We start from the raw sequence: 15,141 nt of genomic DNA, 5'->3' as shown, positions 1-15,141 counted from the left end.
ACAACAAAAATCAGCAAAGAAAACTGGAGTTACAGAACGGCCCTTTAAAGTTATCATTCAAACGATGCTGATTAACTATGCTGATAAACTACCTGTTAGACTTTTGCCATTATGTTTAAGATATCATTCAAATGAACTAGTGATGAACTATATGTTTTAGGGTGCTGTGTTTGATATATTTATTGAAGAACAATTCTCTCTCACACACACAATAATATTGCTAAGAGCATCTTTATTGTCACGATGATCATAAAAATCACTTCATGGAGGATGGTTGGAGACACACGACAAAAATCAGGGGGAAATCCCCCATTGATTGTTAAACTCTCAGCAGAGATGATCTCAGATGTCAGTGGAGGGCAGTTTATCGTATCTGATGTCGGGGCTCCTGTTCCTGTGGATTAGGACTCCACACACCATAGCAACAGCTGCCAGGAGACCCCCAATAACGAACACCAAGTTCAGACTCAGGCCTTTGTTGGCCACTCCTGGAAAACAGAAGAGACGCGTAAGTTCAGTCACCAAACTAATACCAAATACGATTAGATTAGCTGTGTTACTGATCAAACTGAACACAAATACGATTAGATTAGCTGTGTTAGCTGGATTAGCTGTGTTAGTTGGATTACTGACCAGACTGAACCCAAATACGATTAGATTAGCTGTGTTAACTGGGGGGGTATTCCATCAACCTCGCTAATGAAGGCGGCGCTTAACAGAAATAGCCTGGCATGAACTAGCGTAGACTTTCACTTGGGGCTGAAGCCGTTCCATTAACTCAAGTTAGCGGCATCTTGGCCTCGTTTATTCAAGCGAGGTTTAGTTCAGCTTCATCTCTGCTCGTGCATGAGGTAGAAAAGTAGACCAAAACAGTAGATTGACGAAAAGACGATATATGTCGTAAAATTAAGACAATACTAGATGATTTCTGTTCGATAGGCAAGCGCCATCTACAGGATTTTCATAGAAAGTCATCAAATTTAACATCGAGAGAAAAAAATAGATTGCCTACAGAAATTGGAGAATAATGAAAGCATACATTTAAAACAACAATGCTAATGGTTTGAAATCAATTGTGAGTTTGATTGGCTTCACTCTTGAACACATAGACTATAGCCTACAGTCTATGCTTGAACAAAACGAGTGAATGAATAAATAGTAACTCAAAAACAACTTTGCCATATATTCAAAACTACCAATAGCCTACGTTCTTATATTAAAAGAGTTCACTCCAAATTATTGTCTAGGTGTAGGTGGTCATAAAATAAATTAGTATCAACATAATAGCCTATTGTCTCCCATAAGTCCCAAAGTGTTTGAAATAAAATGATCTGAAATGCAATGGCTTTCAATTCAATTTATGCCTAGTTTTTGATCTATGTGGCACACAGTTGATTTGACATTCATGAACAATCGTCGACACATGAAGCAGTTTTAATTAGTCGCTGCCTAGGCTACAGAATAATTATCCTTTGGCTTGCATCAGATATAAGATGTCACTGAACAGCTTACCAAATGTGCATGACCCTTTATCAGCAGTAGAGATATGTCTTTCATCAAAGATTATAACTAAAAATGCCATCATCAAGGTGATAAACAATGTAGCCTTAAGACTTCGTATGGGAAGCGAACCTGCGAACACGCAAGAATGTAATTCCTTTACTATACCATCTCGCTGCACGTTACACCACCACCGAACGTAGTGACGCAGAGTAGCACGATTCCTAGAACCACACGCATGTGAAGTTAAAACATGTTTAATCGTATAATCTTCATACATTCTTTGGAGGTAGTGAATGTGTAAATCCATGCTTGGTGCACTGTCGGAAAAAAAACATTTCTATAGGCCTACTTCTATTTTTGAAGTTGTAGGCTACAGGTGACGAGAGCACAGGTTGACGGAACCATCTTTTTGGACTTGTTTTCCGACTGATTGTTTTTTTTAGCAACACAGCTTAATTTAGCTTGAAAGTTAACCTGCTACGGAGCAGGTTAGTTCTGTGGCATAAATTCCCATGGTTACCAAGCTGGGATTCACGTTAACCTCATTAATGGAACGGACTTCTCACTAAAATTAGCGAGACTTATCGAAATAAGCCAGGTTTGGCCTTTAGCGAGGTTGATGGAATACCCCCTGGATTAGCTGTTTTAGCTGGATTACTGACCAAACTGAACCCAAATACAATTAGATTAGCTGTGTTAGCTCTGCTGGCAGTGTCAGCAGTGTTATCTGAATGCGGTGTTTTACCTGTGTTGCCTGGATTAGTTGTGTTATCAGTTTTAGTTGAATGAGGTGTGTTGGCTGTGTTAAATCTCCTACCTGTGTGAGGTGTTACCTGTGTGAAGTTTGTTAGATGTGTTACCTTAGAGACCTCTATTACCTGTTTGATGTGTGTTACAGTAGCTGTATCACCTGTGTTAGCTGGTTTATGTGTGTTAGCTGTGTCACCTGGGTTAGCTGGTTTATGTCTGTTAGCTGTGTCACTTGTGTTAGCTGTATCACCTGTGTTAGCTGGTTGATGTGTGTTAGCTGGTTTGTGTTAGCTGGTTGATGTGTGCTAGCTGTATCACCTGTGTTAGCTGGTTTGTATTTGCTGGTTGATGTGTGTTAGCTCTATCACCTGTGTTAGCTGGTTGATGTGTGTTAGCTGGTTTGTGTTAACTCTATCACCTGTGTTAGCTCCGTTGTTGGCGTTGACGAGGGCCCGTCTGAGGCGCAGAGGACCCTGGGAGATGAAGTGGTTGGCTGTCTGGACAGGGACGTCCCTCTTGTGGATCTGGTGTCCAGAGACCGAGCCGTTGGTGCAGCCCTGGGAACACCTGCTGCCAGGTACGCCAGCCTCACACAGGATCACTGAGCAGGTGATGAACACCTGAGCACAGGAGAGTCACACAGGTGAGTCACATGATTGACAGGTGAGTCATTCAGCTTCCGGATGGACACTGCTCTTTCAGGGCATTTCATTATGACTCGTATTACACAGTGGAATTGGGGTGGTGGTAGTGCAGTAGTTAAGGGACTGGGCTAGTATGCAGTAACCTGAAAAGATGTTGGTTCAAATCCCACCATCCTCTGTTGTGCCCTTGAGCAAGGCACCTAACCCCAAGCTGCTGCTAAATAGATACATGTAGAGACAATACCCTGTGCTGATTGGATGAAAAGTGTAATACATCATGCTGATTGGATGAAAAGTGTAATACATCGTGCTGATTGGATGAAAAGTGTAATACATCGTGCTGATTGGATGACAAGTGTAATAGCCTGTGCTGATTTGATGGAAAGTATCTGCTAAATGGATACATGTAAAGGTAATACACAGTGCTGATTGGTCAGGAGGGTGCCAGTGTCTTCACCACCCTTTAAGCGCGATACTAACAGGCTGGCAGTATTTCTCACATGGTCATGTAGTCCAATGAACTTAAAAGCCTTCATCCCAAACTGGACCTTCGACTGATGGCCCGAGTAGAACTCTACCGTGTCATCCACCTCACACCTGTGTGCAAAGAGAGAGAGAGAGAGAGAGAAAGAAAGAGAGAGAGAGACAGACCTTCACAAACCAAACTTAGGGAGAGAGAGACCTTAACAAGTTTAACCAAGAGTTTCATCACATTTTATGCTGAAATGACGACTCTGTTTCATGTATTATATTCAATTAATATATGGCTCTTCAGACTGCTGCAGAAAGTTCCGTTCACATGAATGGGCCTTCCCAAAGTTCCGTTCACATGAATGGGCCTTCCCAATGTTCCGTTCACATGAATGGGCCTTCCCAATGTTGGCAGCAGAGTCCTGCACGGGTCCATTTTTGGAGACCCGCCCCTGCCAAGTTCAGTACCAGATCCGTCCCGTCACCCGTGATGATATCAGCTAGATTAAATGACTATCAGCTAGATAAAAGTAGCTAGATTTGTCGCTAGTCGCTTTTTACAAAAAAAGTCGCTTGGGGGGTCTGATCTTGCTAAATATGGTTGGTTTCAGTTTCAGTCTTGCTACACAACACCTTTAACTGTCAAGTTCTATTTGTCTTGCTACACAACACCTTTAACTGTAAAGTTCTATTTGTGTGGCGAACTATTTGTTTTCTTACTGGTTGATGGGGTAGAATCCCAAAATATGATCCTATGATCCCAAAATATGATACCTAAGAGGGGGCAGTAGGTCTTACCCGTTCTGGATGATGGGGTAGGACAGCGCCTCCTGGGGGTCATCGCTGGGAGCTGCGGTGCAGGACTCGGCGAACAACTCGGTGTTGGGGATGGAGGAGATGGACTCGATCTGCATGAACATCATGTCCCCCAGGTCAAACTCCAGCGGGTAGGAGTTGGGGTCGCGCATCTGGCTGAAGCCGTTGGAGCTGAAGAACTCGAAGCGGTACGTGATCGTGCCGAATCCACGCTGCATGAAGGTGAGGGGCGTCGGTGGGCGTCGAACTGGACTGTCACGTTGGTGCGCTTCGGATACTTACAGGAGAACTGGATCTCCACGTCGTGTCTCCTGGTGATGACGTCCGTCAGGTCATCAAAGGACACTACCTCGTTACTGAAGATGAGGCTCTCCCCATCATCCTGGCCAAGACAGAGATGGGGGATGGGGAGGGTGTTAGCGGTTAGCGTGGACAGAGATGGCGGATGGGGAAATTGTAGGCTACAGGCCGATGTGCGTTTTATTTGGAGACTGTTTTGCGAGACAGAGTTTGCTGCTGATATTCTGGGGATAGGCTACAACATAGCCAATGTAGGACTTTAGCCTTTTAATATATTTGCTGCATTGGATCAGTCTTTCTAGAACAGGCAAGAGCTTTCTAGCCTCACGTCAGCAGCGCCGCATCACCCATATACATTAAAACAACCAGCGGATGGCGGGCGGGTGCGGTTTTGAAAATTGGTCAAAAAACGTTGATGCGGATGGATGGCGGATGGATGATAAGTTTTGCTATGCAGTTACGGTTGAAATAATAGCCCATCCGCGCATCTCTAGTGTGAGTGCGTGTGTATGTCTCACCTCCATCTGTGTGCCACATGTGCTGAGGGACGTGTTGGCGAGTACGTGGGTGCCGTTGGAGTAGAGTGTGCACAGACAAGGCACCATTTATTAGTCAAACAGCATTTCTTCAGCCATTAATGTTTAAAAACACACAGTAACGGTCTGTAAATTATAATAGTTAGAATTACTTTAGGTGTTTGAGTATCATTGAAATGTTATAACAATTTAAGATTCATCACAATCAACTTACTGGCATTTCACACAACTCAGATCACGGTCATAATTTTGTTGTGACAGAAATATTGAATCATGGATGGTACCGTTTCCCTCTTCTTTTTTTTAACTGCCCTGCTGTTCTGCTGATGGGGTGGCATTGGAACACTGTTCTTGTAGTGTGTTCTTGTTCTGCTGATGGAGTGGCATTAGAACACTGTTCTAGTAGGGTGTTCTTGTTCTGCTGATGGGGTGGCATTGGAACACTAGTAGTGTGTTCTTGTTCTGCTGACGGGGTGGCATTGGAACACTGTTCTAGTAGTGTGTTCTTGTTCTACTGATGGGGTGGCATTGGAACACTAGTAGTGTGTTCTTGTTCTGCTGACGGGGTGGGATTGGAACACTGTTCTAGTAGTGTGTTCTTGTTCTACTGATGGGGTGGCATTGGAACACTAGTAGTGTGTTCTTGTTCTGCTGACGGGGTGGCATTGGAACACTGTTCTAGTAGTGTGTTCTTGTTCTACTGATGGAGTGGCATTGGAACACTAGTAGTGTGTTCTTGTTCTACTGATGGGGTGGCATTGGAACACTAGTAGTGTGTTCTTGTTCTGCTGACAGGGTGGCATTGGAACACTGTTCTAGTAGTGTGTTCTTGTTCTACTGATGGAGTGTCTTTGGAACACTAGTAGTGTGTTCTTGAGAAGGAAGGCATAGAGGTTTTGTTTGAGATGTGTCCACTCTTCCTAAAGTCTTTGTGGGATTGATACTGATCCTGTGGCGTGTTTGGGAGTTGACTGCCAACTGCCCTAGTCTGTCCCTCATCCTCATCCTCTGCCCTGTGGTGCCTAAAGTTAATCTGACTCAGATGATTGGGCTGTAGAATGTATCGGCTCAGACGCTTGGGCTGTAGAATGTATCTGGCTCAGAAGCTTGGGCGGAAGTATGTGGCTCAGACGCTTAGGCTGTATCTGGCTCAGACCCTTGGGCTGTATCTGGCTCAGACACTTGGGCTGTAGAATGTATCGGCTCAGATGCTTGGGCTGTAGAATATATCAGCTCAGGCGCTGGGGGCTGTAGAATGTATCTGGCTCAGACGCTGGGGGCTGTAGAATGTATCTGGCTCAGACGCTTGGGCTGTAGAATGTATCAGCTCAGGCGCTGGGGGCTGTAGAATGTATCAGCTCAGGCGCTGGGGGCTGTAGAATTCATTCCGTCTCCACTGTGTCAGTACATGCGAGACCTGTCTTTCCACTAACCACTGCATTCTGGACCAGATCAGTTTTTATTGTGTGTACTCACTGGCATTGATGCAGCTTGTTACGGCCCTAGTGTGTTTCGGCCGTCTGTCTCTGGTTTGCCTTTGCCCTTGTTTAGGTCCCACCTACTGCTGATTGCCGGAAAGGGAGTTACTAATTGGGGTTGATTGGACGGCCCTTAAAAGACCCAAGATGGCGTTAGTTCAGTGCCTTTGAGCCTGCCAGCATCCAGAGCCGTGGATGGCTGTGTGTATTGTGTTTATTTTGTGTATTGTTCTGAGCTTGAGCTTCTGAGTGTGATCTTGACCTGCTCATTTCCAGTGGGGAGAGTGGCTACGATGTAGCAAATTACTGGCCTAGTGTGGCCAGGGTGTGCCGGGTTCGGCAAAACTACTCCCAGCGGGGAGGTTGTGTGTTTGCATGTGTATGTGTTTGTTTGTTTCTATTTGGCTTAGGCCTAGCCATCTTCCTACTTTTAGTGTGATTGTCTGTTTAAACTTTTATTTTAATAAACAATCAATAAACCGGTCATCTCAATCATTTACTTCCTTGTTTCTGTTTTATGCTCTCCTTTATTTAAGTTAACTAGTTACGCAGCCTTATGCCCCTAGGCGTTTTAACATCCAGACAAAACACAGCTGTGGAGACATTAAGGTGTGTGTGCATGTGTGTGTGCTTGTGTGTGTGTGTGTGTGTGTGTGTGTGTTTGTTTGTACTCACTGGTATTGATGCAGCTATATGAGATGTTCAGGTACTTGAAGGTGTCAATGCATGGGTCAGTGAAGATGCTGTTGGAGGCCTGCACCGAGCAGGAAGTCTTTCCATCACACCTGTTGAAAAAAGAGCGGCAGATTGGACCAGCAGCCTGTACAGTGGTCAGTGTTGTGTGTAACGCGTTACAAAGTAACGAGTTACAGTAACGTAACTACTTTTTCGAGTAAAAAGTAATGTAACGCACTACTACTGAAAATTTGGTAACGTAACGTAGTTCCTTTTTCATATCTGCGCAACGTTACTTTTCCCAGGGACAGATTTGACAGTGACGCTGCTTTCTCAGCTGCGTGCTTGTGCAATAGGCACAAGCTCCACACGGCAGCCTACATGACAGAGGCTGGTAGCATGAAATGCAATTATAGCTCCACATGGTACGTGACAGAGGCTGGTGACAATGAAGAGCAATCATAGCAAACGAGACGGAGCCAACGCTAACTTCTGAGGGATGGAGGTAGCCTATTCACATTACTCGAACTCGTTGAAACTAAGGGGAGGAATGTGAGTAGTTGTAGCCTAGCCTACACTGTCCCCTGCAGGGGTGCAGCTACCCATTTTTAAGGGGTATGCAACAACAATATTGCCCCGTCAAAAAAAAAAAAAAAAAAAAAACACAAACAACTAAAGCAAAACAAAAGGCCAATAATTTACACTATTATTGTGCATTAGTGTGTATTGGATATGTTTTTAAAGAAATGCTGCCAATTTTATGCTTAACTTGATGTTATACTTGATAAGTATTGATTAATGGTGCATTGCCACTTGCATTGTCTAAACGGTTCTCATAATGTCCTTTTGCCAGCTATTGTTCACAATGGATAAGGCTGATCCAACTAGCCTTGTTTGTTTGCACCACATTGACAACGCAATATTAAGTTATTACAAGGAGCCTTCATTGTTAGGATATGGAAACATGTAATGAGTTGCTGCTAGCGTGACATTTCTGTTTGCAGTTGGCCATTAAAAGTGCAGTATGAGCATGGTAGCCACCTAGCTATCTGAATGGAATAGGCTAACGCTAGTTAGTCTGCTGTAACATTCATATTTGCAAGCCTCCAAGCACAGACGTCATCGCTTTAAATCCTACCTGTTGCCTTTCACCGTCCACTTATTTAACTGCTGTTGCATCCCTTGACATGCCATCTCCTTTTCCCTCTTTCTTTTTCTATTTTTAGTCGTCAACAGCTTTTTTTTGCTGTATCCATCATTTTCCATAGACGGCACCTCACTACTCGTAGGCCTCCCTGCTCGCTCAGCGCTGACGGCGCCCCCACTCCCTCTTCTATGTCAAAATTCTATGATGGAATCTTATGAGATAGGGCGTCCTCTAGCCTGTTAGTCCTCTAAAATGTTATAGAACATTGAGAAAATGTTCTATAATGATTTAGAAACGGACAGCAGTAGCTACATATAGAAAATACCAAATATATTATTTATTTATTTTTACCATCGCTTTGGCGCCCCCATGGTGCTGCGCCGCATATAGCGCATACCCACTTTTTGCGCCACTGGTTTTTTTTTGTCTACTGCCGTTAACTCAACTGCCAGCTATTGATACGATTTGCACTAGTTTTGCACCAAATTTTGGAGGAGCGCCTCTTTAATGAAAGAGTATAAGGCTATAAAATAAGCCCTTATATATTTTGTGTTCACCTATTTGCCCAAGATGTATCGAGGCTATGTTATATTTGATATTGTTTCATAGGGCTTAGTGGTGGTGTTGAAGCCTATAAGCCCAATGTTTTCTTGTCAAGTGCTCTGTTTGTGGCATTTTTTATAATAAAGAGCACAAAATAAATACCTGTTATGTCCTCCATAGTAGAACTTTATGTAGGCCTACACATTTAGGAACAGATAATGGGTTCTGCCCAAAGTCGAGCAACGTAAAAGTAACATAAAAGTAACGAGTAACGTAATAAGTTACTTTCCATAGAGGGTAACTAAGTAAAGTAACGGGTTACTTTTTTGAGAAGTAAAGAGTAACGAGCAAACACTACTTTTTAAAAGTAACTTCCCCAACACTGACAGTGGTAACGTAGTGGATAAGGAGCTGGGCTAGCATCCTCCATCAGGTTTCTCTGAAGCTAACTTGGGACTATTGGGCATCACTGCTCTAGCATTCTCCATCAGGCTTCTCTGAAGCTAACTTGGGACTATTGGGCATCACTGCTCCATCAGGCTTCTCTGAAGCTAACTTGGGACTATTGGGCATCACTGCTCTATCAGGCTTCTCTGAAGCTAACTTGGGACTATTGGGCATCACTGCTCTATCAGGCTTCTCTGAAGCTAACTTGGGACTATTGGGCATCACTGCTCTGTCAGGCTTCTCTGAAGCTAACTTGGGACTATTAATCACTGCACTTTGGGCCATAAATAAAGGAATACAGTATATGTGGCTACAATTGGGCTACTTTCAAGAATCTGTGACTGAAGTGTTCCTTTATTTTTTTTGAACAGTGTACTTTTGATGGTTCTCTTCTAAGTTGTTGATACTTTTGCAGGCATTTATGCTAGGAGTAACTGACCTGTTTTCCATGATTGAGAGACTGATTGAGGGAATTACGCTAGAAGTAACTGACCTGTTCTCCATGATCGACAGACTGTATGCAGGCATTTATGCTAGGAGTAACTGACCTGTTTTCCATGATCGAGAGACTGTTTGCAGGCATTTATGCTAAGAGTAACTGACCTGTTTTCCATGATTGAGAGACTGTTTGAGGCAGTTACGCTAGGAGTAACTGACCTGTTTTCCATGATCGAGAGACTGTTTGCAGGCAGTTACGCTAGGAATAACTGACCTGTTTTCCATGATGGAGAGACTGTTTGAGGCAGCACAGTTGGTGGTTTGAATAGGTCCACCTGGGCACGTGGTTGCGTCTGTTCGTCCGTAGTTAGCCGCGTAAACAACGATCTGTCCAGTTTCTGATGGGTAAAAAGAGAGATGTTTACGCTGTCAGACATCCCAACTTGCAAAAAGTCATTTCAGGGAGGCATCACGAAGCCTATAAAAACTTTAGCCTATACAATAATGTCAGTACAACAAATAAGGAAGGCCTATAGATAGAAATTGTGAAAATAAAATATGTAGATTTGGTAGTTTGGTCTTTTCATGTAGCCTTGGCAACTAGCCATCTAGTAGGCTATAGGCCTGAATAATATGCACATGAATTGACACTTGTTAAACTCACCTCAACATGTCTTTTGCAATCATTTAACCCGCTGTGGGCAATGCTAAAGTCACTGTTTACAAACAGTGCAGCGTGCAAGACTAGGTCCATCATTATGTTTTACTCTTATGAGACAAGGGTAGCCTACACTTTGAAATGGGTCTTACATTTTCCTTTTTTTTGAGGCACTGACTCTACCATGACGCTCCTGTTTCTACTGAACTGATTAATTAAGTTCGGGAGAAAAGACATAAAAGCCCGCCTACACTGAAAACTGATTGGTTGATTTAGCGAAACAGGCCAATCAGGATAATCTCTGTCTTTGATGCGCTCAGACACACACGCACCACCTCTCTCTCTCTCTCCCTGGGTAATGCGCTACACTTAGATGCACATGCGGTCTCGCATCGCAGCGCTCTTGATCGCTCACTCTAGATTCCGGGAGATTTTATCTAATTTGCGGGCGTCAGGGAGCCGCTATCAATATGCGGGAGACTCCCGGAACTTCCGGGAGACTTGGGATGTCTGCGCTGTGAATCAGCAAACTACCGGTACACATTGTAGGAGAGATTAACATCTCTGAGGTGGGGTTGTGATTGGTTCTGAGAGATGTGACTCCTGAGTGAGGATTGTGAGTGAGTAGTGGCTGAGAGAAACAATGACCACTGAGCTGCGTTTGTGATTGGCTCTGAGAGACCATGTGACCTCTGAGCTGTGTTTGTGATTGGTTGTGACTGTGAGAGATGGCTGTACTCACCACAGGTCAGGTTGACTGGAGTGTGCTTTCACAGGCAATGCTGCTCTCTGTAGGAGACACACAGAAAGCACAACATGAAGAGGCCCTCATAACTCTCTCAGTTAACACCAGTGTTCATCTCAACACCCAGAGTGTGAAGAGGCCCTCATAACTCTCTCAGTTAATACCAGTGTTCATATCAACACCCAGAGTGTTACAGGCCCTCATAACTCTCTCAGTTAATACCAGTGTTCATATCAACACCCAGAGTGTTACAGGCCCTCATAACTCTCTCAGTTAATACATATCAACACCCAGAGTGTTAAAGGCCCTTATAACTCTCTCAGTTAATACATATCAACACCCAGAGTGTGAAGAGGCCCTCATAACTCTCTCAGTTAACACCAGTGTTACATATCAACACCCATCTCACATCTCAACACCCATATTACATCTTCACTTTTACTCCATTTTCTTTACAACCTGGGGCTTTGAGTACTAAACATGGCTTCACATGTTGTTAAAAGCTTTTAAACTGGCTGTGATTTTGGGTAAGGAGGGCAAAACCAAGTGCGGCACGGTTGATGGAAACAAATTGACAACACTCTAACTGATTTAATACACTCGCTCTTGCGGTGGATTAGCGAGAATGAATTTAACAGAAATGCGATGGAAAAGGGTTAAGAGTCATGTGAGATACTGTGACGCCTGCTCAGAACAAAGTCAGCACGATAATCTGAGAGAAATGCTCATTAACAGTGACATAATGACATCATTTGACTTTGATACAATCAATCTGTAAATGGAAAACCATTTTGGGGCTTCTAATATTGCTCAAAATCACAGCTAATTACAGTATGAATTAATTCACTTGAAAATCAACATGTAATCATTTTCTGGACATTTTGCTGTGTAACCTACACAATATTTCACCCTTTTTCTAACAAAGTTTCAGTTTATCAGCAAAATCACTCACTTGCATCTGTGTACACCGAGCATGCAGCCATCAACACTAGGACAGAAGAACAGAGTTAGCACAAAAAAACATCAACACTAGGACAGAAGAACAGAGTTAGCACAAACACCAACACTAGGACAGAAGAACAGAGTTAGCACAAACACCAACTCTAGGACAGAAGAACAGAGTTAGCACAATCAAACATCAACACTAGGACACAAACTTCAACACTGACAACCAACACTATCACAGAAGAACAGAAGTTATCATTACTGGGACTGACGTCCTTCCTAGCCATTTCTGATACTGGCATGTCCTCCCAACGTCACAATTTGTGTATCAGAGAAATGTTTGAGTATCTAGCAATTACTCATAAATACAACTTTGTTTAAGTATTCATGTGTTTATATTACACTATTTCTAATAGCAGTTGAAGGCCTCATTAGAGGGTGACAGACTGAAATAACCAATAACGGGGTGAAAGAGACAAATTGGCAATCAGACTAAAATAATCAATAAAAGAGTGAAAGAGGCTCACAGGCCATCAGACAAAAGTGAAATAATCAACAAAACAGTGAAGGAGGTTTACATAGGGCTTAAAGTCCTCATTCACTGTCTGATTTCAGTGTTGATCACAGTTTAAAGATTTGAAAGTTAGGTCATTGTTTTGTAACAGCTTTAAAAAATATTAACTCCAGGTACATAATTTGTCCTTGCTTTAAACCCTCTTTACAGGCCACCAGACAAAAATAATCAATACCAGATTAAATATGATTTACAGAATAATCAATACCAGATTAAATATGATTTACAGGCCACCAGACTAAAATAATCAATACCTATTAAATATGACTTGCAGGCCATCACATTAAAATATTTTATAACAGAGTAAATAAAACTTTTAGTCCACCAGACTAAAATAATCAATACCAGATTAAATATGATTTACCACCAGACTAAAATAATCAATACCAGATTAAATAAGACTTACAGGCCACCAGACTGAGCTTTGTTGCCAGCATTGTGCTTCAGAGGAGAGACCAAGATTGCCTGAGCACCTTGTTGGATTCTCTGGTTGTTGCGTTGTGTTTTAGTTCTAATGTCTGTATTGAAGATGGTCAATAAAGCTTGACGGCGGGATCAGGATCGGCGATTAGATGATGATTTATTGTAGATGGTACAACAATGAATAACAGAACACAGGCTAAGTCTCAAACAGTAAAACTGTGCAGAGTCTAACAGTTGTGGTTGTTATCAGAAGCGGCTGCTGAGCCTTCCGACAGAAGATGCTCCTTGGGTTGCTTCCTCGATCCGTCTCCGTGTCAAAACCTAAGACAAAGCCTGTTATACTAAAACATACAAACGTCAATCATGCCAACGTGGCAGGTGCCAACCAGTGTACAAAACCCGGCCCTGGCCAGATGGAGATACTAGCCCGAATAGGCAGACATGCTGTCTCCCTCGGCCCATGTTATCACTGATGTTCCTCGGATGTTCCTAAACATCGGCCTGTATGACCTTCCTGCTGGTACACAGGCCTAAGGCATAGTTATGTACAATAATATGGACTTCTCCCTGTTGTATACTACACACAGATGTAACATATGAACACATCAGAATACAGTAAGAATACCCCAGAATTCTACAGTCCCCCCTCTTGATCAATCAAAAACACAGATTTTTATAGATCATACAAAACAAATAAACAGGAGTCTGATGTGGTCTAAAGAACAGATAACAAACCAAGCATTACCTCTAAGGCACTTTAAGGAAAAGAAAAGAAGTGCAGGCACCTTGAAAGAAAACTTAAAAACTGATTATGTTGCTGATGATTATCTCATTCTAAGAGTCAAAAGAAAAGGAAAACAAAGTCTTTTGGAAGTTCAGGAAACCGGCCGGCAACAGTTCAGTTCAAAGGCAAAGTCTCTGTCCCAGATGTTGTTTGTGGCTCCCGGCAACCTCATAGGTACATGTGGAGTGAAAAGAAAGAGCAGTGTCAGTTGAAGGATAGTCATGAAAACCACAGTATATATATAATAATCTATTATAGGGGTGTAGCATCCTCCCAATCCTGGTCCCCCAGTGAGTCCCCGGTTAACCCGTTGCTGCGTGTTCAGCTCCCTTACGGGTGTCCCCAGAAACCCACCTTTAGAACCAGGACTACAGGATTACTCCCCCCTTTTGATCTATCTAATTGTAATCATTCTCAAAAATCGGCAATTGTAATTGTATCCTCAGATTAAACATTTCATATATCAGTAATCACACATATTTAATCATCAAATTCAATTATAAGACTTATCTAAGTCTATAATTTTTCATAACATGAGTTTGTGTCAAGAAGAGTCCACTACCTCAACACCCTGAGCATGCTCGGGTTCTCAAAGAACGATTCTACTCTCGGATCCCTAACCTTTCCTTTCTCCTGACGTCATAAATTCCCTGTCAAAATGAAAGTCTCCCGTGAATCTTCCCCCCTCTAGTTCACACCTCACCCCTAAAAGAAGATCGTGAAACTCAGATAGAATTACCCAAGCACCCTACCCAAGCCGTCATGTTTCAGGCGGTTCTATTAGTTTGCCATGGCTTGCATGTATCCACTTTTCTCTCACCCTGGACCTTCACTGCCGACTATGTTATGGCAATCCGCATCGGGGAATGATGTCTTTCACGAGGACTTTGGCAGTGTGTAGTGCAGTTCCAGATCGTGCAGGGAATGCCTCAATCCACCTGGAGAACTTGCACAGGACAACCAGAACATCTTGGTAGCCTTTGCACTTGGGAAGAGTGATGTAATCTATCTGGAGAACTCTGAATAGTCCTGGTGGAGCTGGTGTCTTCAGCATTGGCAACTTAACCTTCTTGTCGTGATTGTTTTGCCGACAGGTGACACACCACTTGACGATGTCTGTGGCCGTTGCTGTGAACTTCGGTGACCACCAGACCTGTATGAATCTGTTCCTCATCTTCTCCACTCCCACGTGTCCAGCCCGAATGAATTTGCGCGCCGCCAGATATGGCAGAAGACTTTCTGGAGCCACTGTTCGTGTTCCAAA

At 43.1% G+C, this 15,141-nt stretch overlaps 1 protein-coding gene across 1 annotated transcript in view; it reads right to left on the bottom strand.

Annotated features, from left to right (window-relative positions):
• Positions 1-212: 212 nt before the first annotated feature.
• The window catches only part of LOC125291850 (ZP domain-containing protein-like), a 45,810-nt gene continuing 30,881 nt past the window's right edge, over positions 213-15,141 (bottom strand). The window contains 9 exon segments of the mRNA XM_048238772.1: positions 213-488; positions 2,672-2,873; positions 3,398-3,494; positions 4,167-4,413; positions 4,416-4,566; positions 5,003-5,146; positions 7,174-7,283; positions 10,023-10,146; positions 11,149-11,195. Coding sequence (XP_048094729.1) covers positions 343-488; positions 2,672-2,873; positions 3,398-3,494; positions 4,167-4,413; positions 4,416-4,566; positions 5,003-5,089 — 930 coding nt within the window. The 5' untranslated portion in view covers positions 5,090-5,146; positions 7,174-7,283; positions 10,023-10,146; positions 11,149-11,195 and the 3' untranslated portion in view covers positions 213-342.

The sequence above is a fragment of the Alosa alosa genome, chromosome 3 (genome assembly GCF_017589495.1).
Source record: "Alosa alosa isolate M-15738 ecotype Scorff River chromosome 3, AALO_Geno_1.1, whole genome shotgun sequence".
NCBI classification, from domain to species: domain Eukaryota; kingdom Metazoa; phylum Chordata; class Actinopteri; order Clupeiformes; family Clupeidae; genus Alosa; species Alosa alosa.
The sequence above is the reverse complement of the archived record's forward strand: the minus strand, read 5'-3'. Positions and strand labels throughout refer to the sequence as shown.